The sequence below is a fragment of the Labrus mixtus genome, chromosome 21, assembly GCF_963584025.1.
Source record: "Labrus mixtus chromosome 21, fLabMix1.1, whole genome shotgun sequence".
NCBI lineage: Eukaryota > Metazoa > Chordata > Actinopteri > Labriformes > Labridae > Labrus > Labrus mixtus.
In genome coordinates, this window is record NC_083632.1 from 20,220,429 (window position 1) to 20,237,621 (window position 17,193).

The 17,193-nt window shown below is 41.5% G+C and overlaps 1 protein-coding gene across 2 annotated transcripts in view; it reads left to right on the plus strand.

The window, feature by feature from the left end:
• The window catches only part of snx29 (sorting nexin 29), a 175,518-nt gene that overhangs the window by 105,444 nt on the left and 52,881 nt on the right, over positions 1-17,193 (plus strand). For both annotated transcript variants that reach the window (XM_061028823.1, XM_061028825.1), the window contains exons 16-18: positions 2,319-2,435; positions 5,459-5,514; positions 5,902-5,983. In XM_061028823.1, coding sequence (XP_060884806.1) covers positions 2,319-2,435; positions 5,459-5,514; positions 5,902-5,983 — 255 coding nt within the window. The remainder of the gene's footprint in view (positions 1-2,318; positions 2,436-5,458; positions 5,515-5,901; positions 5,984-17,193) is intronic.

The following is a 17,193-nucleotide window of genomic DNA, read 5'->3' on the forward strand; positions in this document are numbered from 1 at the left end:
TTTATTTGTTTTTAAATGAGTCATAGATAAGAGACTTGATACCACTTCCATGGCTGGCTGTTATAGAACGGCCCATAGCAGGTAGCCTGTTGTCTTCTTACACTTCACACTGTATGATTTATCATTTTTGAAATTTATTGAGGTGTACACTCACCAGCCACTTTATTAAGTACAGCTGTTCAACTGCTTGTTATTGCAAATATCTAATCAGCCTATCACATGGCAGAAACTCAATCCATTTAGGCATAAAGACATGGTTAAGACGATCTTCTGAAGTTCAAACCGAGCACCAGAATGTGGAAAAATGTTGATTTAAGTGACTTTGAACGTGAACGGTTGTTGGTGCCAGACGGGCTGGTCTGAGTGTTTCAGCAACTGCTAATCTACTATGATTTCCACGCACAACCATCTCAAGGGTTAACAGAGCATTGGCCAAAAATGAGTAAATATCCAGTGAGCGGCAGTTCTCTGGACAAAAATGCCTCGTTGATGCCAGAGGTCAGAGGTCAAATAAGAATGGCCAGAATGGTACGAGCTGATAGAAAGGCAACAGTAACTCAAATAACCCCTCGTTCCGACCGAGGTCCCCGTTCACTAATTGATCATCATTTAAACACCACAGCTTACCTGAGCATTGTTGCTGACCACGTCCAACCCTTGATGATCACAGTGTACCAATCTTCTGATGGCTACTTCCAGCAGGATAACGCACCATGTCTCAAAGCTCATATCATATCAAAGTGGTTTCTTGAACATGACAATGAGTTGACTGTACTCAAATGGCCTCCACAGTCACCAGATCTCAACCCAATAGAGCACTTTTGGGATGTGGTGGAACGGGAGATTCGTCTGATTGCCGACAAATCTGCAGCAACTGTGTGATACTATCATGTCAATATTGACAAAACATCTCTAAAGAAATGTTTCCAGCACCTTGTTGAATCCATGCTATGAATAATTAAGGCAGGTCTGAAGACAAAAGGGGGTCCAACCCGGTGCTAGCAAGGTGTACCTAAAGTAGCCGATGAGTGTATATTTGCCTTCTACTAATTACCTGCTGCTTTAACACATCAGTTCCAAATTCCCAGTGATCTGTGTCCGTCCATCCCTCTCTGTGTAGCATAGCTTAGCATTGACGATGAACACACATGCGTATAGAACAACTAAACTGTGTGTGTGTGTGTGCATGTGTGTGTGTGGTAAGACCCACACTGCTTATGTGTGCTGGTGCTTGATTTTTTTCACCATAACGTTTTCGAAAAAAATAATAATCTTGTAGATATTAACTGGTATCATTATGAAAGTTGTCTTATGCAGCCTTAAGTGTTTCAAGTGTTGATAAATCAAGTTTATTATGATCATCATCATCGACGTTGTTTGTTATTACATAAGAAGCCTCTCCTCCTCCTTTATGGCAGTGTGTGGGCTCTTAAATGCGATGTGAAAAGTTAATGCATGAAGGCCGGGCGTTTCAGCAACAGTGATGCAGCGACTCCACTCACCTGTCAGCCCGCTCTCTGCTGAAGCGGCTGTGACAGCAGGTGTCCTCCATACAGCACAGTGTGTGTCACAGCTGTCAGTGTGCTGACAGAGACCTGTCCGTACTGTCCAGCCTGGTTAGGCAGAGACACACACACACACACACACACACACACACACACACACACACACACAGCTTAGCTTGGCCATATTAAGATGAGCCCCCACATTCACAGAAATGTTAATACAACGTCAAGGTTTGTTAAAGCTGATGACAATTGATTAGCAGGCTGGCAGGAGTCTGACTGTTAAAGATATGAACTGGTTTCACCCCTCACTCTGTCTCTTTCTGTCTCTGGTGCTCTGTCTCTCGCCCCTCTCTCCCTCCATTCCTCCCCTCTCTGTCAGGGGTTTGACTGTTTCCCAGAATCTGTCCAGCTGTCAGAATCCATTTCGTCTCACCTGGGGTGCTCGCCACCTTTTGTGTGCTTTACCGAAACATAATCATCCATTTTTAATGTTTTCATGCTTTTTTTTAATGTATTGACTTGATTTTCTATTGTCAATTGTTTACATAACTGTGTTTAACATAATGATTTTCCGCAGCATGATTAATTCAAGTGTGTTCTTTGTCCTGTGTGTGTGTGTGTGTGTGTGTGTGTGTGTGTGTGTGTGTGTGTGTGTGTGTGTGTGTGTGTGTGTGTGTGTGTGTGTGTGTGTGTGTGTGTGTGTGTGTGTGTGTGTGTGTGTGTGTGTGTGTGTGTGTGTGTGTGTGTGTGTGTGTGTGTGTGTGTGTGTGTGTGTGTGTGTGTGTGTGTGTGTGTGTGTGTGTGCTGCAGGTGGCCGAGATGCACGGGGAGCTGATCGAGTTTAATGAGCGCCTGTACCGCTCCCTCATGGCCAAAGACCACCTCATTGTCCAGATGAGACAGGAACTCATTGACCTGAGAGGACCGGTGAGTGACTGGACACACACACAATCACACACACACACACTCATACCGATGTCCCACCGCACATTATTTATCTGCTGTTTCTCTCTTTTTTTGATTCCTCCTCTCTGTACCCCTGCCATTCTCTCTGCCCTCCACATAGTAATTTCTTCTCCACTCTTCCCCTGCTCGTTTTTCTCTTCGGTCAATTGCTGCAAATAAGAGTTAACAGCTATTTTCTTGAAGTTTTGAATCCTCAGATTGCTCTTGTTTTCATTTCTCTTTGATGCTCCCACACTGCAGTTCCCAGAGATAATCTGTCAATCAAACAGTGTGTGCTCACATCTCTGTACTTTCCTCCTGATGAGGTTTGATTTTCTCGACGCACTGCTCTTTGAGTGTCTGCCGAACCACGGCGACTCGCTTCCAATGCAAACTACCTATTTGTTCTGTTAGAGGGGGGAGTTCAAACTGACTCCTTTTTTTTTACCCCCAGCACTTTCAAAGTTGTCCTCTACAATAACAACAAACAGGAACAGAATGCCAACATCTGGTCATGCTCAGGAGAGCTTGAAGCCTTTGGACACACAACAACAAACACACATACACATTGTCCACAGTGTGAGTTGATGCGGCAGCAGAGATGGGAGCCTCAGGCTGAAGATAGGACCTCTTATCCCCAAGCTTCAGCCTTGCTCTGCTGGACCATTCACTGTGTGTGTATGTGTGTGTGTGTGCAGGAGTGTGTGTCCATCTCTTGCTCCTTACTGCTAGTATTCAAGACCTGCTACCGCCTCTATTACCCATTCATTGTCCCTTTCTCTCTTACTTTCACCATCTGTTTTAAAATGTGTGTGTGTGTGTGTGTGTGTGTGTGTGTGTGTGTGTGTGTGTGTGTGTGTGTGTGTGTGTGTGTGTGTGTGTGTGTGTGTGTGTGTGTGTGTGTGTGTGTGTGTGTGTGTGTGTGTGTGTGTGTGTGTCTGTGTGTGTGTGTCTGTGTGTGTGTAACTCTTGGAGAGTCTGATCAAAGCCTGGATGTGGGAGACCCCGCGGGCTGTAGTGACAGTGTTTCAGCCCAGGTTTAGATGGTCTCTGTGGGAGAGCTGAGAGGCTGACATGCCAGCTCTGGATGACAGAGATGGAGGGAAATAAATAATCACATTGCACTCACTTTTTCACACGCATACGGCAGCATCCACAAGTCCAACATCTGGGCCTGGTCATATGATTACACAAGGGAACTGGAAGCATTAAAAGGCTTGATGAACTCCCACACACACAGAGGTACAAAGGCTGTAAGGTTTGGAGAAAGACCGCCAACTGAGGGTATTCATAAACAATAACATCATCACACAAATGTGAGTCAACAGTCTGCTGTTACTGCAGGCATTTCCAACCAGTTTAGGCCAACTCACCACAAAGTCCTGTCAAAGTAACTCAAGTCGGCCTACTCTTAGATTAACACCACCAGTCATGTTCCAAAAATCTTCATTTTACATGATGAAGTTTTTCATACTATAATAACACATTTTCACTTTCTTTAGTTTCGGGGAAAAGGGAAAGATTGCAAATTTACTTCTGCCTTTTCTGATTTAGAATTCAAACTGTGAATGAAAAGCTTTTAGATACTGTTACAACAAAGACATTAAGCTAGCTGATTAATCTGTTTTACACAATACTTTTAGCTAGCTAACTACTTTTCCTTTTTAAGCCTGTTTAATGATGACATTTAACTTAAAGGATTTATATGCGATTTTTTGATCCAGCAGATGTCGCCCTTGAGCACCAGCATGAAACCAAAACAACTCGCGGTACATTGTTGTGTTAGCATGCTAATGCTAGCGATCTTTATTTTGCTCGTATCTTCACACTGCATGTAAATTTACCTGAAATGAGCGTGATCTAGAAACACAGTTAAGCAGTGAGTACAGTATGTTATTCTTCTTTTCTCTAGTCCCTCAATTAAACAACTTTTATACACGAGGGGAGGAGTCAGCCGTCGGGCCGGCTATGTAAACATACAGAAAAAAACTCTGAAAACATCACAGACAGTGGGACTCGAGTGTTATACCCATTGTAGACAGTCATTACTCACTCAGTTATTTTCATAGGATGTACTTAATTTCTATTATATTTAAGTGTGAAAAATCACATATAAAGCCTTTAATATTTCAGTTGTTAATCTATTCCAAATTCAGCTGGTCACTAGTTATCCAGGAGACTGTTTATGACTGAAACATTTTAATCCCTATACTATTTAGCTAGCTAGCTTAGTCAATGATTGATTCATCACATTTTGGTTGATTCAACAACTGACTTTAAGGCTAACTAGTGAACTGTTAGCTACTTTCAGCTAACTTTTTAAACTCCTTAATTTCTAAGCTAACTGGTCAACTGTATAGCCTATTCATTTCTTTTAGCATTAATAACTACTGCTGTATATTTCCTGGCTAATTATTTGATATCCTTTTAAGCTAACAACTCAATTTTTAACATTGGCTTTACATTTCCACTAAAATAACTTAAATAATTTGTCAACAGTTTATCCATCAGTCTTAGCTAAGTATTTCAACAATTTATTTTCTGTCTCACTATTTTAAGCGTCTATAAGTTCTCACTTGTTATCTGTTATTTCATGACTTTTAGCTTACTTTTAAAGCTATTTGTTACTTTTGGCATTTTAAAATGTTACATTTTCTTTTGTTTCTATTTCTGCCACTAATCCATTATCATTATTTATAGCTAACTACTTGATTATTCGAAATCACACCTTTTGTTCAGATGTTCCTGATTCAAATCAAGGGAAAGTGTGTTGAGTTTTTTTATCACATAATTTTTTTTCCTGTAGCGCACATAACTGGTGATATTTGATATAAAAAATATCTTCTCAAATAACCTGAGCCATTCAATATGTATTCTACGTTCCCCATGGCATTTGAGACGTATTTGCAATTCTAAATATTTTTTTTCTAAGTATGGTGAGTAATGAATGTCTATATGTTTATTACTTACTTCTTATCAGTCTCCCCTCCTCTCTTATTTCCCAGGTTGCAGGTGATTTAAGCCAGACGTCAGATGACCCCAGCCTTTCAGACTTTGAGACGTGAGAATATTTCTCCTTTACTTCTCCAGATGTTCCCGATTTCTAAATTAATTCAGTCGTACCTCTATGGTTTCTCTTGTTTTGTATCTTGCAAGAGCTACATAATCATCCATGCAAATGTGTCTCAGCACAATCCTTTCAAAGTCATTATTTTTCGCATCTACCTGTGAATAAAGCATAATCCCTGTTTGATTTCACACATCCATTCAGATCATAACCAAATTAGATTTGGAGGTGTTTTACCATAGTAAGCTGTAATCTGCTCTAGCTGTACCAGCAAAGTGCTGACTCACTGTTGATGTTGCTGCTGCCAGAAATAATGATTATGATGATGAAGCTGATGATGATGATGACGGCAGTGAGGATGGTTTGTTGTGTGTCACACAGGGCTCATCGTGCTCTCATCAATGTGTGGATCCCCTCTGTGTTCCTGCAGGGCAGAGCTGCCAACGCCTACCACGTCTATCAGGTATTTTCAGCCTCTTTTTTCATCTGTCTTTCTGTACAATGTCCACTGTTCATCTGGACAACCAAGAGGTGCAAATACGGACATGAAATGGAAAACCCTATCCAGAAGACGAAGAAGTTGATTAAAACAAAGGCAGGGTGGTTGTGGGTGTTTTTTGTTATCAATTCGCTTGAGTTAAATTAAATAAAAGAGCGATGGAGTTACAAGTTCATTAAGTCAAGCTGCAAGGAACAAATGAGCAATCACTTAAGTAATTATACATTGAACCAAGATTGCATGAATAGCTCATCATCAATGTTCATTAGCAATTGTTGCACTCAGGGCTTTTACTACTCACCTCTGCTCAAGTCCTGTGACAGAAGCTTCTTTTCTGGCTTATTTATTTAAGGACACCCCTTGTTCGTTCTAACCATGCTAGAATTGTGGCAATGGAGTGCCATGATTGCACACACCCCAAAACTGACTGATGCGTTGACTTAAGATTTGTTGTAGATGTCAGTTTGTCACCAGTGAGTTTGTTTAAAATGTCTCTGGTGCCACCAGGAAAGCAAACATGTATTTTACCTTGTGAAATATCTCAACTTAAACAAGTTTGTTTTTTGCAATTGTTATATGTACTCTCATGATACTCACATGAAAGATCTGGTGCGTCTTAATACTTTTGATTGATTTCCTCTCAGTTCCACCATCATGTTGACATAGCCTGTGTGGGTTTAAGTACATTGTCTCGTAGTATATCAGATTGATTGTTAAGACATTTAATGCAGTTTCATTTCCCCCTATACATAGAGTTCATCATAATATCTTTGTTTATTATATGTTGTGACCTCACCAGTTCACATTATTTTATCCAATAGTTGGGTTGTTTCCATACACAGCAAACCTGATACAATTCCAATCAACATTTGCTAATTGACAGACATTAGCATGTTTGCACTCTGGATTGCATTTTTATATGTCAAAAGTTAGCATGTTGGCTTTTGCATTTGGCTAAAAGAGACTGCTGTGCCTAGCTATAACTTCATAAAGCAGTTAGCTTAGCTGTAGGCTTTAAAGGTCACATGTTATGCAAATTACTTTTTACCATGTTTTTCTAAACACTAATTTGTTTCTATAGTCCGTCTATAATTATGAGTCAAGATTTTCCCTTCATGACATCACAAAGGGCAGTGACCCCTCCCCCAGGTGAGTGACACTCCCACAGCTAGGTGTTTGTTCTGCCCTCTGAGTCTGCCTTCTCACCGTAAACAATAGGACATGGAGCAAGAAAGACTGAGACACCCAAGTCCTTCCAGAGAGGGGGCGTGGTCAGCAGCTCATTTACATTTAAAGGTACAGACACAGAAACAGTCTGTTCTGAGCAGGGTTGAAATAGAGGGGTTTATAGGCATGATCAAATACAGGATCAGAGTGGATTTAGAACAAGAAACTTCACAGACATGTTTTTACAAGCTCTGAGACTTATTTCAAACTGGTTGAAAAGGAGAATAATATGTGACCTTTAAATCATATATTCCAAAGACTGGATCAAAAAAGGCCCGTCAATAAAAGTGAACGAACATTGTTGGCTTATAATTTGGCTTCTAGAATGATACGCAATAATCAAATGCCAAAAGAGTTAAATACTACTGTTTCCAATGAAGAAGTTCAAATGCACTATTTTTTTTTTGGTGTTCCAAAAACAGCAGATGGATTTGAAAACTCTGAAGTCTAAAGTGCTTTTCCTCTCAAATCTAGAGACATTAAAAACAAGACTGATGGATTTTGCAAAGACCATGTATCTTACAGGATCATTACTTAATTAATCATTATGATTAATTATTTTAGATCACAGCTGCCTGAGCGTGTGTAGTTGTTTTCTTCAGTGATTAAGGCAGTAATGTTCGCTTGGTTAACTTTATGAGCTTGCAGGTCAATAGTGAGCCATGTTTCATCTCACAGCCTCATAATTGAACTGGTTATTATTACATGGCTGTGTGAAGTACTTTTATTCTGATTGTCTGTTTACGCAAAGCAACAACCTGCTATCCGTCTGTTGCCAAGATCAAACCATTCTGAGGAAAAGCAGATGGTTGCTAGTGACATGGCTCTCATCACAGACTCTGGAGGGACTAACTTTTATCATATCAATCTGTGGGAAGACGTCGGGTTTATTTGATGTTGTCTGTTTACTGTCGGAAAGGAGAAAAAAGGAGGATAACAACTGAATAAGGGGTTTAAAGACACAAAAAATATATATATTATGACACAGAAAACAGAAATCTCCAAAACTGAAGATGGCACATGAAGTAAACATAACAGAATGTGCTTTGGGATACAGCTGTGTTTTTAAAGACGGCTAAATAAGAAAGAAAATGTCAACAAACTCGGACAGTGACATGGCAGATAAACTCAATCAGGTGCTGCACTGATTCATGCCGATCTGGTCGCCTTGTCTCACTTCACCATCAGTGGAAATATTCAGTTTAATGTGAGTTACAGTTAGTTTAGCTCTTCAGGCTTCAGAGTTAACTGTTGCTATCGACACAGCTCTAACTTTGGATACCAATGGACTATTTGTTTAGTGTTATACATGAGTATTTTTTTAAATTCATAAAATAATTTCCAAATCAATATTCTGTTTGTAATCATTGTAATTTTCTAAGTAAGTAGCCATATAATAAATGGGATAATGTACAGTGAGCAGATTGTTACGGTGGAGGAACCCTTCAGGATAAGTAAGTCTCCTCTGCTTTGTGTCAGGGTTCTACTTATTCCCTTTCAGCAAGCAAGTGTCCAATGAACTCGTCGCATGTATTTAAGACATCGTGGCTTCAGCCCAGTGCAGTGAAGCTTCATCCCCTGCATTTGAACTTTCTATCTCGTCTCCTGCTTCCTATGTGGTCCTGTGGAAACACATCTACTGGTTGGTGATAATGTTCATGTCAATTAAGTTTAAACAACTTACAAAATGACTCTTTTAGAAATGTGTCTACAACAGTGAAGTTACTTGAAATTAAATTTGGTTTTTAAGGCTCACAATTCCCGTTGCTGGTTATTGATTTGTACACAAAAAAACTTTTCATGACCTAGAAATCAACATGAACAATGAGTGCACTTCTCTCTGCAGTGTCACTTCAAAGTTTGGAATCAGGTCTACTTAGAAGTTGTGACAGAACTCCAGTAATAATAGCACATCAACACTACATGTGGGAGGCACTACTCTAATCAAGGTGGGTGAGGAACCGAATTGAGTGCAGCTTAACAATCCCAACCGCGGCTTCTTATGGTATCATTCCCTCTGTGACTGTCACATTTACAAGGGGCTGCACTTCACCTCTCTGCGGCTGTCCTACAGCGAGACAAACACACACAGACATGCAGCCAGACATGCAGGTAGACATGCAGTCCCCTGGTTCAACTTTGTGAGACACACACACAGACAGGCTGTCGCAGTGACACACATGAATAAGCACACAGGTCTTCTGTGGTACAGGGAAAAGTGTTGACTGGATGGAAAATACACACACACACACACACACACAGAGGAAAAACTCGAAAAAACACAGAAATACATAGAAACATACAAGTGAAGGTACAGTAGACACACACCTTTAGCTGTACAGAGCCCCTTGTCAGGCACACACACACACACACACACACACACACACACACACACACACACACACACACACACACACACACACAGACACAGACTGAGCTGTTATCTGCTGTGTAGCCAGGAGCTACAGCTGTAAAGTTAGTCACAGGAAACCATATGGGACGGAAAGAGACAGGTGACACATCCTTCAGCTCTAACTGATAGTCAGGACTGAGCGGCTGCAGAGCTCAGCCCGGCTCAGCTTATACATAATAGATGTAAATTCACCACACCGAGCACAAGCCGAGAGCACGCTGACACCTTTTTTTTTTTTTTGTGTGTGTGAAATAATCTCCATCCTCCCAACAGGACAGAAGCTGGACAATTGCAAATGAGATGCATTGTTTTAATTCCTCTCAATCCTGCCAGTTACATCCTCAGACAAATGTGCACAGACTCCTGGAGTCTGGGTTCCCTATTGAAAATGGACACTGGTAAAATAATATCAGAATGACCGAGTGGTAATGTGCTAGTGTGGAAAGCAGCTCAGTTTTAATTTGCAGTACAGTGTTGGGGAAAGTGACTTTTCCCTGCAAGCAGGTGGCTGCTTCGTAATAAATCACAAAAATAAATGCACTTTTGGAGGACTCACTACAGAAAGATGTGGCACCAACACCTTAAATGACCAACAAGACAGAGTTTACACTTCTAATGTATCACCTGTACAATGGAGTAACAGTGCTCAACCTCTGATAGACCTTTAAAAGACACCAGGTTTTTTTTCTTTGGAGGTGCTGATATCTCAAGTGTCCGAGTTGAGGTGAATCTTCTATCTTTTTCGATCCGATAGAGGTGGTTCCAGTCTCTGCAGGGTCATAAATAACTCTCTGCCTTACCTCCCTGGGATCAGTCCAACAGAGCAGGTTAGTTTCCTCTAGGATTTGCCCTCCAGGCTGAAAAGTCTAAACAACAAATTTGAGTGGGAAAAAATATTCATCCTGTGTCCTGAGACCAGATGTGTGATCTTGTAGGGGTCCATAGATCTCTCTAAGGGTGCTGTGGAACTAAAGTTCTGGGCTGTACGGGGTCATTGTGTCTCATTTAAAGTCAATCCAGGGATATGGAAAAAAGCCAGCACACTCTGTCTTAAAGTCTCTTCAACTGATGCTGATCCAGTATTGGATCACTAGCATTTTCTGTTCCCTCAATCGTGCATGCTACATTGGTTTCAAAGATTGATGTTTTTACAGAAAATTGGATGCATTTCTCATTTTCAACATGAGGGGTAGAAACCGAGGCTCATCTCCAACATGAGTGTAACATTTCCTGCGAACAGACAATAAAATGATCAGACAAATGTTTTGCCCGAGGAATTCCCACCCTTTTTTTTTTTTTTTTCAATGAATAAAATATGATAGTAGATCAGTTTAAAGTGTGTGAAGCGCATTGGAGTCAGTGGATATCTGCCACGCTTTGGGCAATAATCAGTGTCCACCTGCAGTTTCACAATTTATGGAGCGTCTCCAGCATGGAACCTGAACATTCTCCATGTGTTTCACTGATTTAGCCTAATTTCTCTCCTCACCAGCGCTCTCACTGAGACTGCTGTCCAGCCCTGGAGCTGCTATAAAGCACAGCCCATCTGGTGTATTGGATACTTCCAGTCCCAGAGCTATATTCGTCTAATGGCTCCCAGTGGAAATGGCTTTTGTTCTTAGACAGGCTAATGGATGGCCAAGGTTACTGGAGTCATTGTTTGTTAAGGTGAGGTTGTTGTGCTGATTGAACACCAGGCCAACAGCCTTAAAGACCGAAGAGCGTTAGGAGGAGAACGCAAGGATCTTTAAAATACCCTTCAGCGACTCCGTAGACGTTTTTTTTTCTCTCAGTATTTTTCCCATTCTCGCACTCGCACACACGCGCACATGCCTCCAAAATTGAACCAATGATGAGAGCAATGAGCCATAGCCGGAGCCAGAGAGGGTTTTGGGAGCCTCTTAGAGTGAATGGGCTTTTAGAGGCGGGAGCCTAAGTTAGGTCACAGCAACCTTGTGGTTTGAAATAAGCACACTAACAGCTCTGTTCTGCTGCTGAAGGCGCCCAGAGATGAGAAAGGGTCTTCCAACCACCTCCTCTTGAGTGGTTTGCCCGTTCATGTCAGCATTTCTGTGCTGTCCGTACTTCTCTCCACTCTTCATTTTAATCTTTTCCTACTATCTTAACTCCTCCGGCAGATTGAATTGCATTATTGTGACACTTAAACCACTTGTACTTACATCCTGTCCATGCATTTCATCTGAGCCAAGATTTCTGAAATGACTTCCATCTCCAGCTCTGCAAAGCCTGTGAATGGTTGTCAAGAGACAGTCAGAGACGGAAAGCGAGGGACTGATGGATTTGCTCCATTATCAGCCGGGGTTCTGCTCTTAGTGGCACGTCGTGCCTCTGGGCCTTCAGCCCTCTATCGCTCCATCCCTCACTGTGCTTCTTTCCCGCTTCTGAACTCATAATGAGAGAATTATACCCGCCGCGGCGAATCAGTGTCTCCCTCCCACACATTACCAACAATGGAGGTTATCATGAGAGGAGGAAAGGAAGAATCATTTGCACGCCGTCGATGAACACAAAGTGTCATTTGTTGGGCGCAGGAGTGTGTGTGTTTTTATCACCTGTGTACTTTAGACTGGCATCATGCTGTGAAAAGAGCATCAGTCATAGGCTGATGAGGAACTCTTCTTCCTTCATTAAATGAGGTGCGGGCGAGCTCTGTGTCATTAGTTGATGGATTTAAGTGTGCCATAAGGCAGAACTCATCCAGAGAAAAGGGAAACTTTGAGAAAAAGTGCTTAAGGAGCTATTTAGATCGAGGACTGACTATGACAGTTGTTCTTTTGAGTGACACTGAAATGTCTCAGCAGCTGTGGGATTGCTTGTGATCAAGTTATGTACAAACATTCATGGCTCATAAATGATAGATTCTTCAGATTTTTGTCATCTTCTTATGGTTCCTTTTAACACCACCATAAGGTTGAAATTCATACTTTTAAGTGAAATGTCTCAACAACCGTTGGATAGGTTGCCATGGCAGTGGTTCACATTTTTTTAAACTTTGGTGATGTCATTTCTCTTGTGATTTTTGGGCAAGTTGTTCCATTATAAAATAAGTCAATAAAGAGAGACAGGAAGCATTAGGGAAAAAAATGTGTGGTGCCATGCGGCAGAGGTCAAGTCGAACGCGGGACGACAGTGAGTTCTTTAACCTCTGCAAATGGGGAGCAGGCTCTAAAGACTAAACAGATGTGTGAAAAGTTTAGTTTCTCTTGTTCTCTGACATTTCAATCAGTTTAAGCTAAAATATATGCTAAGTGCTAGTGAGCAACTGCTAACACTCTTACATGCTAAATAAAGTTACAGAACATGGTAAAAAAAAAAAAAATCTCCGAGTTAGATTTAGTAGCATTGCTAACATGTTGAGTAACTAATTCAGCTAACTGAATATACTCAAGCACTGCATTATGTACAGAACCCATCACAGAGAGTGCAATGTTTTGTGCCTTATGCTAGGGCTAGCATGGTAGCATGTTTAAGATGTGGGTAGAGCTGTGTCCTGTTACACCAGTTATGTATTAAGGACTATCTTACTGTAAGTTATGGATTGAACTCCACACTTAAGTCTTGTTGAAACTACTTTCAACTTAAGTTTGTCATTGTTTGGTTGCATCACGGGGAAGTAAGGTTCATCTTAACTTGTATCGTCCAAACTAGCCAAAGTATTGTTGCAGAAATTACATTTCAAGTCCAATTTGACCAATCAGTGAAAAGCCTTTTTCTTAGTGCAGTGTTTGTTACAGTGTTGTTGCCTCTAATGGTGAGACGAACGGATGAAAGATACGTCTTTTGACTGCCAGAAACAAAAATGTATGTAAACTAAAACAAAGCGTTATATCTACCAAGAGCTAGGTTTAAGATTTAAGTTGTCGCATGCCTTCTGTACATTTGCACCATCTCAGCTGGCAGAACACCTTTAATGGTCAGATCCAAACTTTGTCCTTAATAATCATAATAATAATAATACAAATACATTTTATTTAAAGGCTTACCTTACAGAGCAGAGATAAAAACAACAAAGTAACAACACAACAATAAAATTAACATTAAAAACACAAATGTACAGCATGTAAAGGAGTTATGAGACCGGGTGGAGAATGATCAGACTGAATATGCCAGTTTAAAAAGATGTGTTTTGAGATGAGATTTGAAAATGGAGAGAGAGTCGATATTACGGATTTGTGGTGGGAGGGAGTTCCAGAGGTGGGGGGCAGAGCGGCTGAAGGCCCTGGACCCCATGGTGGACAGGCGGGCGGGTGGTGCAGTGAGTTGAATGGAAGAAGAAGACCTGAGAGTGCGGGTAGGTGTGTTGATGTGCAGGAGTTCAGAGAGGCAAAGTGGAGCGAGGTTGTGGATGTCCTTAATGAGAAATTACATTCCACCAAGGCTACATTGGAATTTAAAGACACATAGCTGGTGCAACCGAGTGCTGAGCCGTTATCTTCCTACTGTACTGTGTTACTGTTTATAATTGATATCCTGTTACGTGAAGTTTGGAATCCATCCATTTCCATACATTGACTTTTAAGTCTTATTCTTCTTTAAACTCCCCTCCTAAAATGTTTATCACCTTAAGTGTTGGAATAGAAGTCCAGTTGGAGTTTAAATAGAGTTATTTTATTTTGATATATATCTTCGATCTCAACAGGAGTTAACCCAAAGTGCTTTTCCTCTGGTGCATGAAGTTTACAAAGTGCCTAAAGTACAGGTGTACACATTCAAAGGAACAATGAAAGCATACAGCACAGCATCATTTCTGAGCCTCACTATCTGACTCAGGTTATTTTACATTTTTCCTGTCAGACACTCTGGGGAGTCCCGCTGAGCAGCTCTCTGCTGTCTGATGGGAGCTTTCAGCTCGTTGATTACTGGGTGTCATACCTGTGGCGCTGCAGCAGCGGGTGGGGTACACTCTTTGTACAGCAGCTGTCATTCTATGAGAAAGTTTTGTTTGCTGACAAAGAAGAAACAAATATCACATGTTGACTAATGTGTAGTTGATAAGTCTGACAGGGTTTTTGAATATTTCAGGCATATATACTGGAGCACCAACTCTAGAAAATTGCATTTTCTTCTGCTGATTTGGGGCTTTCCGAAACACAGTAGTCAAAGACATCATAAGCATCAGTTTACAGCAGAAGCATGAAAAGCTTTTGTTAAAAGAATGAAAAAGAAGCTATTCAAACCCTTCAAATAAATACATACACACTGTCAACATGCCAGAGCAACACGGAAGAGAAGAGTTGAACTTTTCCTTATATTAATATTATTTTTGGGCCTTTTTGCCTTTTTTGGATAGGACAGCTGAAGAGTGGCAGGAGGAGAGAGAGAGAGTGGGGACCGACATGCAGCAAAGGGACTAGGTCGGATTCGAACCCGCAGCCTCTGCGATGAGGACTATTGCCTCTGTACATGGGGCGCACAACATAACCGCTAGGCTGACAGCGCTCCAAGTCGAGCTTTTCTTAACTTTTACAACCGACGTTGAAAAGTTAGCCTCATCTTGTCATCATCATCATTCGGGGCAACTGTGGCTCAGTGGTAGAGTCGGTCGCCTCTCAACCGGATGGTCGGGGGTTCGATCTCCAGCTCCTGCAACCGAATGTCCGATGTGACCTTGGGCAGGACCCCAAGTTGCTCCCGCCCATTTACCATCTTTTGTGTTATATTACTTTGTTTACTGTGTGGAGGAAGACGTCTTCCAGTGCACATTTTCCCACTTCCACTCCCATCATTTTCTCATCAGCACTAATTTATCTTTCCTCCTCTATCCAAATAGACAAAGACAAACGTTTATCTCACGTCTTCACTTTCTTTTTCACTTCCATTTTCTATTTATTTTTTTATATTTTCTCGTCTGTGTTAATTGTTCACAGGAGAGAGAATGAGAGACTGACCACAGCAAGATCCTTTTTCTTTCAAATATGCATGCACTTTTTAACTCAACAATCCATCCATCCATCTCTCATCAATCCATCCAAGCATGCACACACAAACAGAACAACCACCATCTAAGCACAGATTGAATGCAGTGTGAAAAAAGAGTATGTGCATCACAGTATGCACCAATACTTCCACACCAATGCTGAGAACTCTCACTGTTGATCCACGGCTCCATAGCTGTTTTACATATACATTTAATAGATATATGCATATATTCCATACCAGTTATTCTCTTTGATCAGCAAAAAGCTGAGCCTCTAATTTCCACACAAAGTCAGGGACTCACTGCAAACTTCTCGCCGTTTCTAATTATGCAAATGCAGAGCTAGATGACATTCACTGTAACGTTTCCCTTCCCCATTCTTCTTCTTCTCCTCTCTCTCTGCCCTTCTCACATTTGTTCTGTTCTCCAAAGCGCCGCGCTACGTTTAAGAGATACAGCAGGTAAAAGTACACGCTGTGTGCACTTTTTTGAAAAGCACCTTTGTGTTATCTGTTCTGCATACGCTCGTCTTCATGCATAGCACAGCACCTTTATCCGTGGCTGTTTGTGCACGCTGGGAGAGAAAAAGCGATAGAAGGTCCCAATTAATAGCCGTTACGCAAACCGTCTTTTCACTTTGCCGTGCCTCCCAGAGCCTTTAACGTGCTCCGTATGAAACCACATAAATCAGCCACTCAATGAATAATTGAGATGTCCTCGCTGACATCTCTTTCAGATGTGTGCATCGCTGCCTGCAATGGTCCGCCATCCCTGACAGAGATGCAAATGTGGGGAAATGTGTTAGCACCTTTAATTTCTATATTAGCCGTTTTGTTTAGCCGGGTTAGCTCAGGAGACCTGTGGCAGCCGAGGCGGTGAGCTTTACATTCAGAGCCGCTCTGTGCGAGTCCCTCTGATCAGCCAGAGGCTTAGACCGCATGCTGATGGGCTGCTTTAGCAATGCAGATGAGATAATACATCCATATGTATAAATGCTAGCTTTGAGTGTGTGCGTTGAGTTGTGTGTGCGTGCGCTTGTGTTACATTCAGATAGATGGTTCTTCTGTTTTGCTGATGATCTAGCGTGCATATTTTCCCCGGCGTGTGTCGTTGCGAGTGTGTGCGTATGTGCATGTGAGTGATTATGGTTTATGATTATGGCGGCTTGGTGACAGAGGGTGATAACTATTATGTTGATGAAGGCGATGATGAATGTTTTACAGCGATGATGATGATGATAATTACGATCGTTGCCTTGGTTCTTACCTCCATCAGTCTCAGATTGAACACCCTCACGAAGACGCCGGAGCTTCTTTGACTGCTGAAAACTGCAGAGCAGGACCCACATTGACTTCAGCAACACTTTGATTTACATTATATTTCCATTCCAGCCACTTAAGTTGGCGCTCTTATCCCGAGTAATTCAGCATGAAGAGGAAGTGGTTCAGTGTTGTGTTCAGTGGCACTAACTCGATGCCGTTTTGGGCATAGTGGACATGACTGGACTGGATTCTCTGACCTTTTTTAGGAAAGATTTAAATTCAAATAGAATTTTTGACTCTGAGTCAATAATGAACGCGTGTTAATGGTGAATAT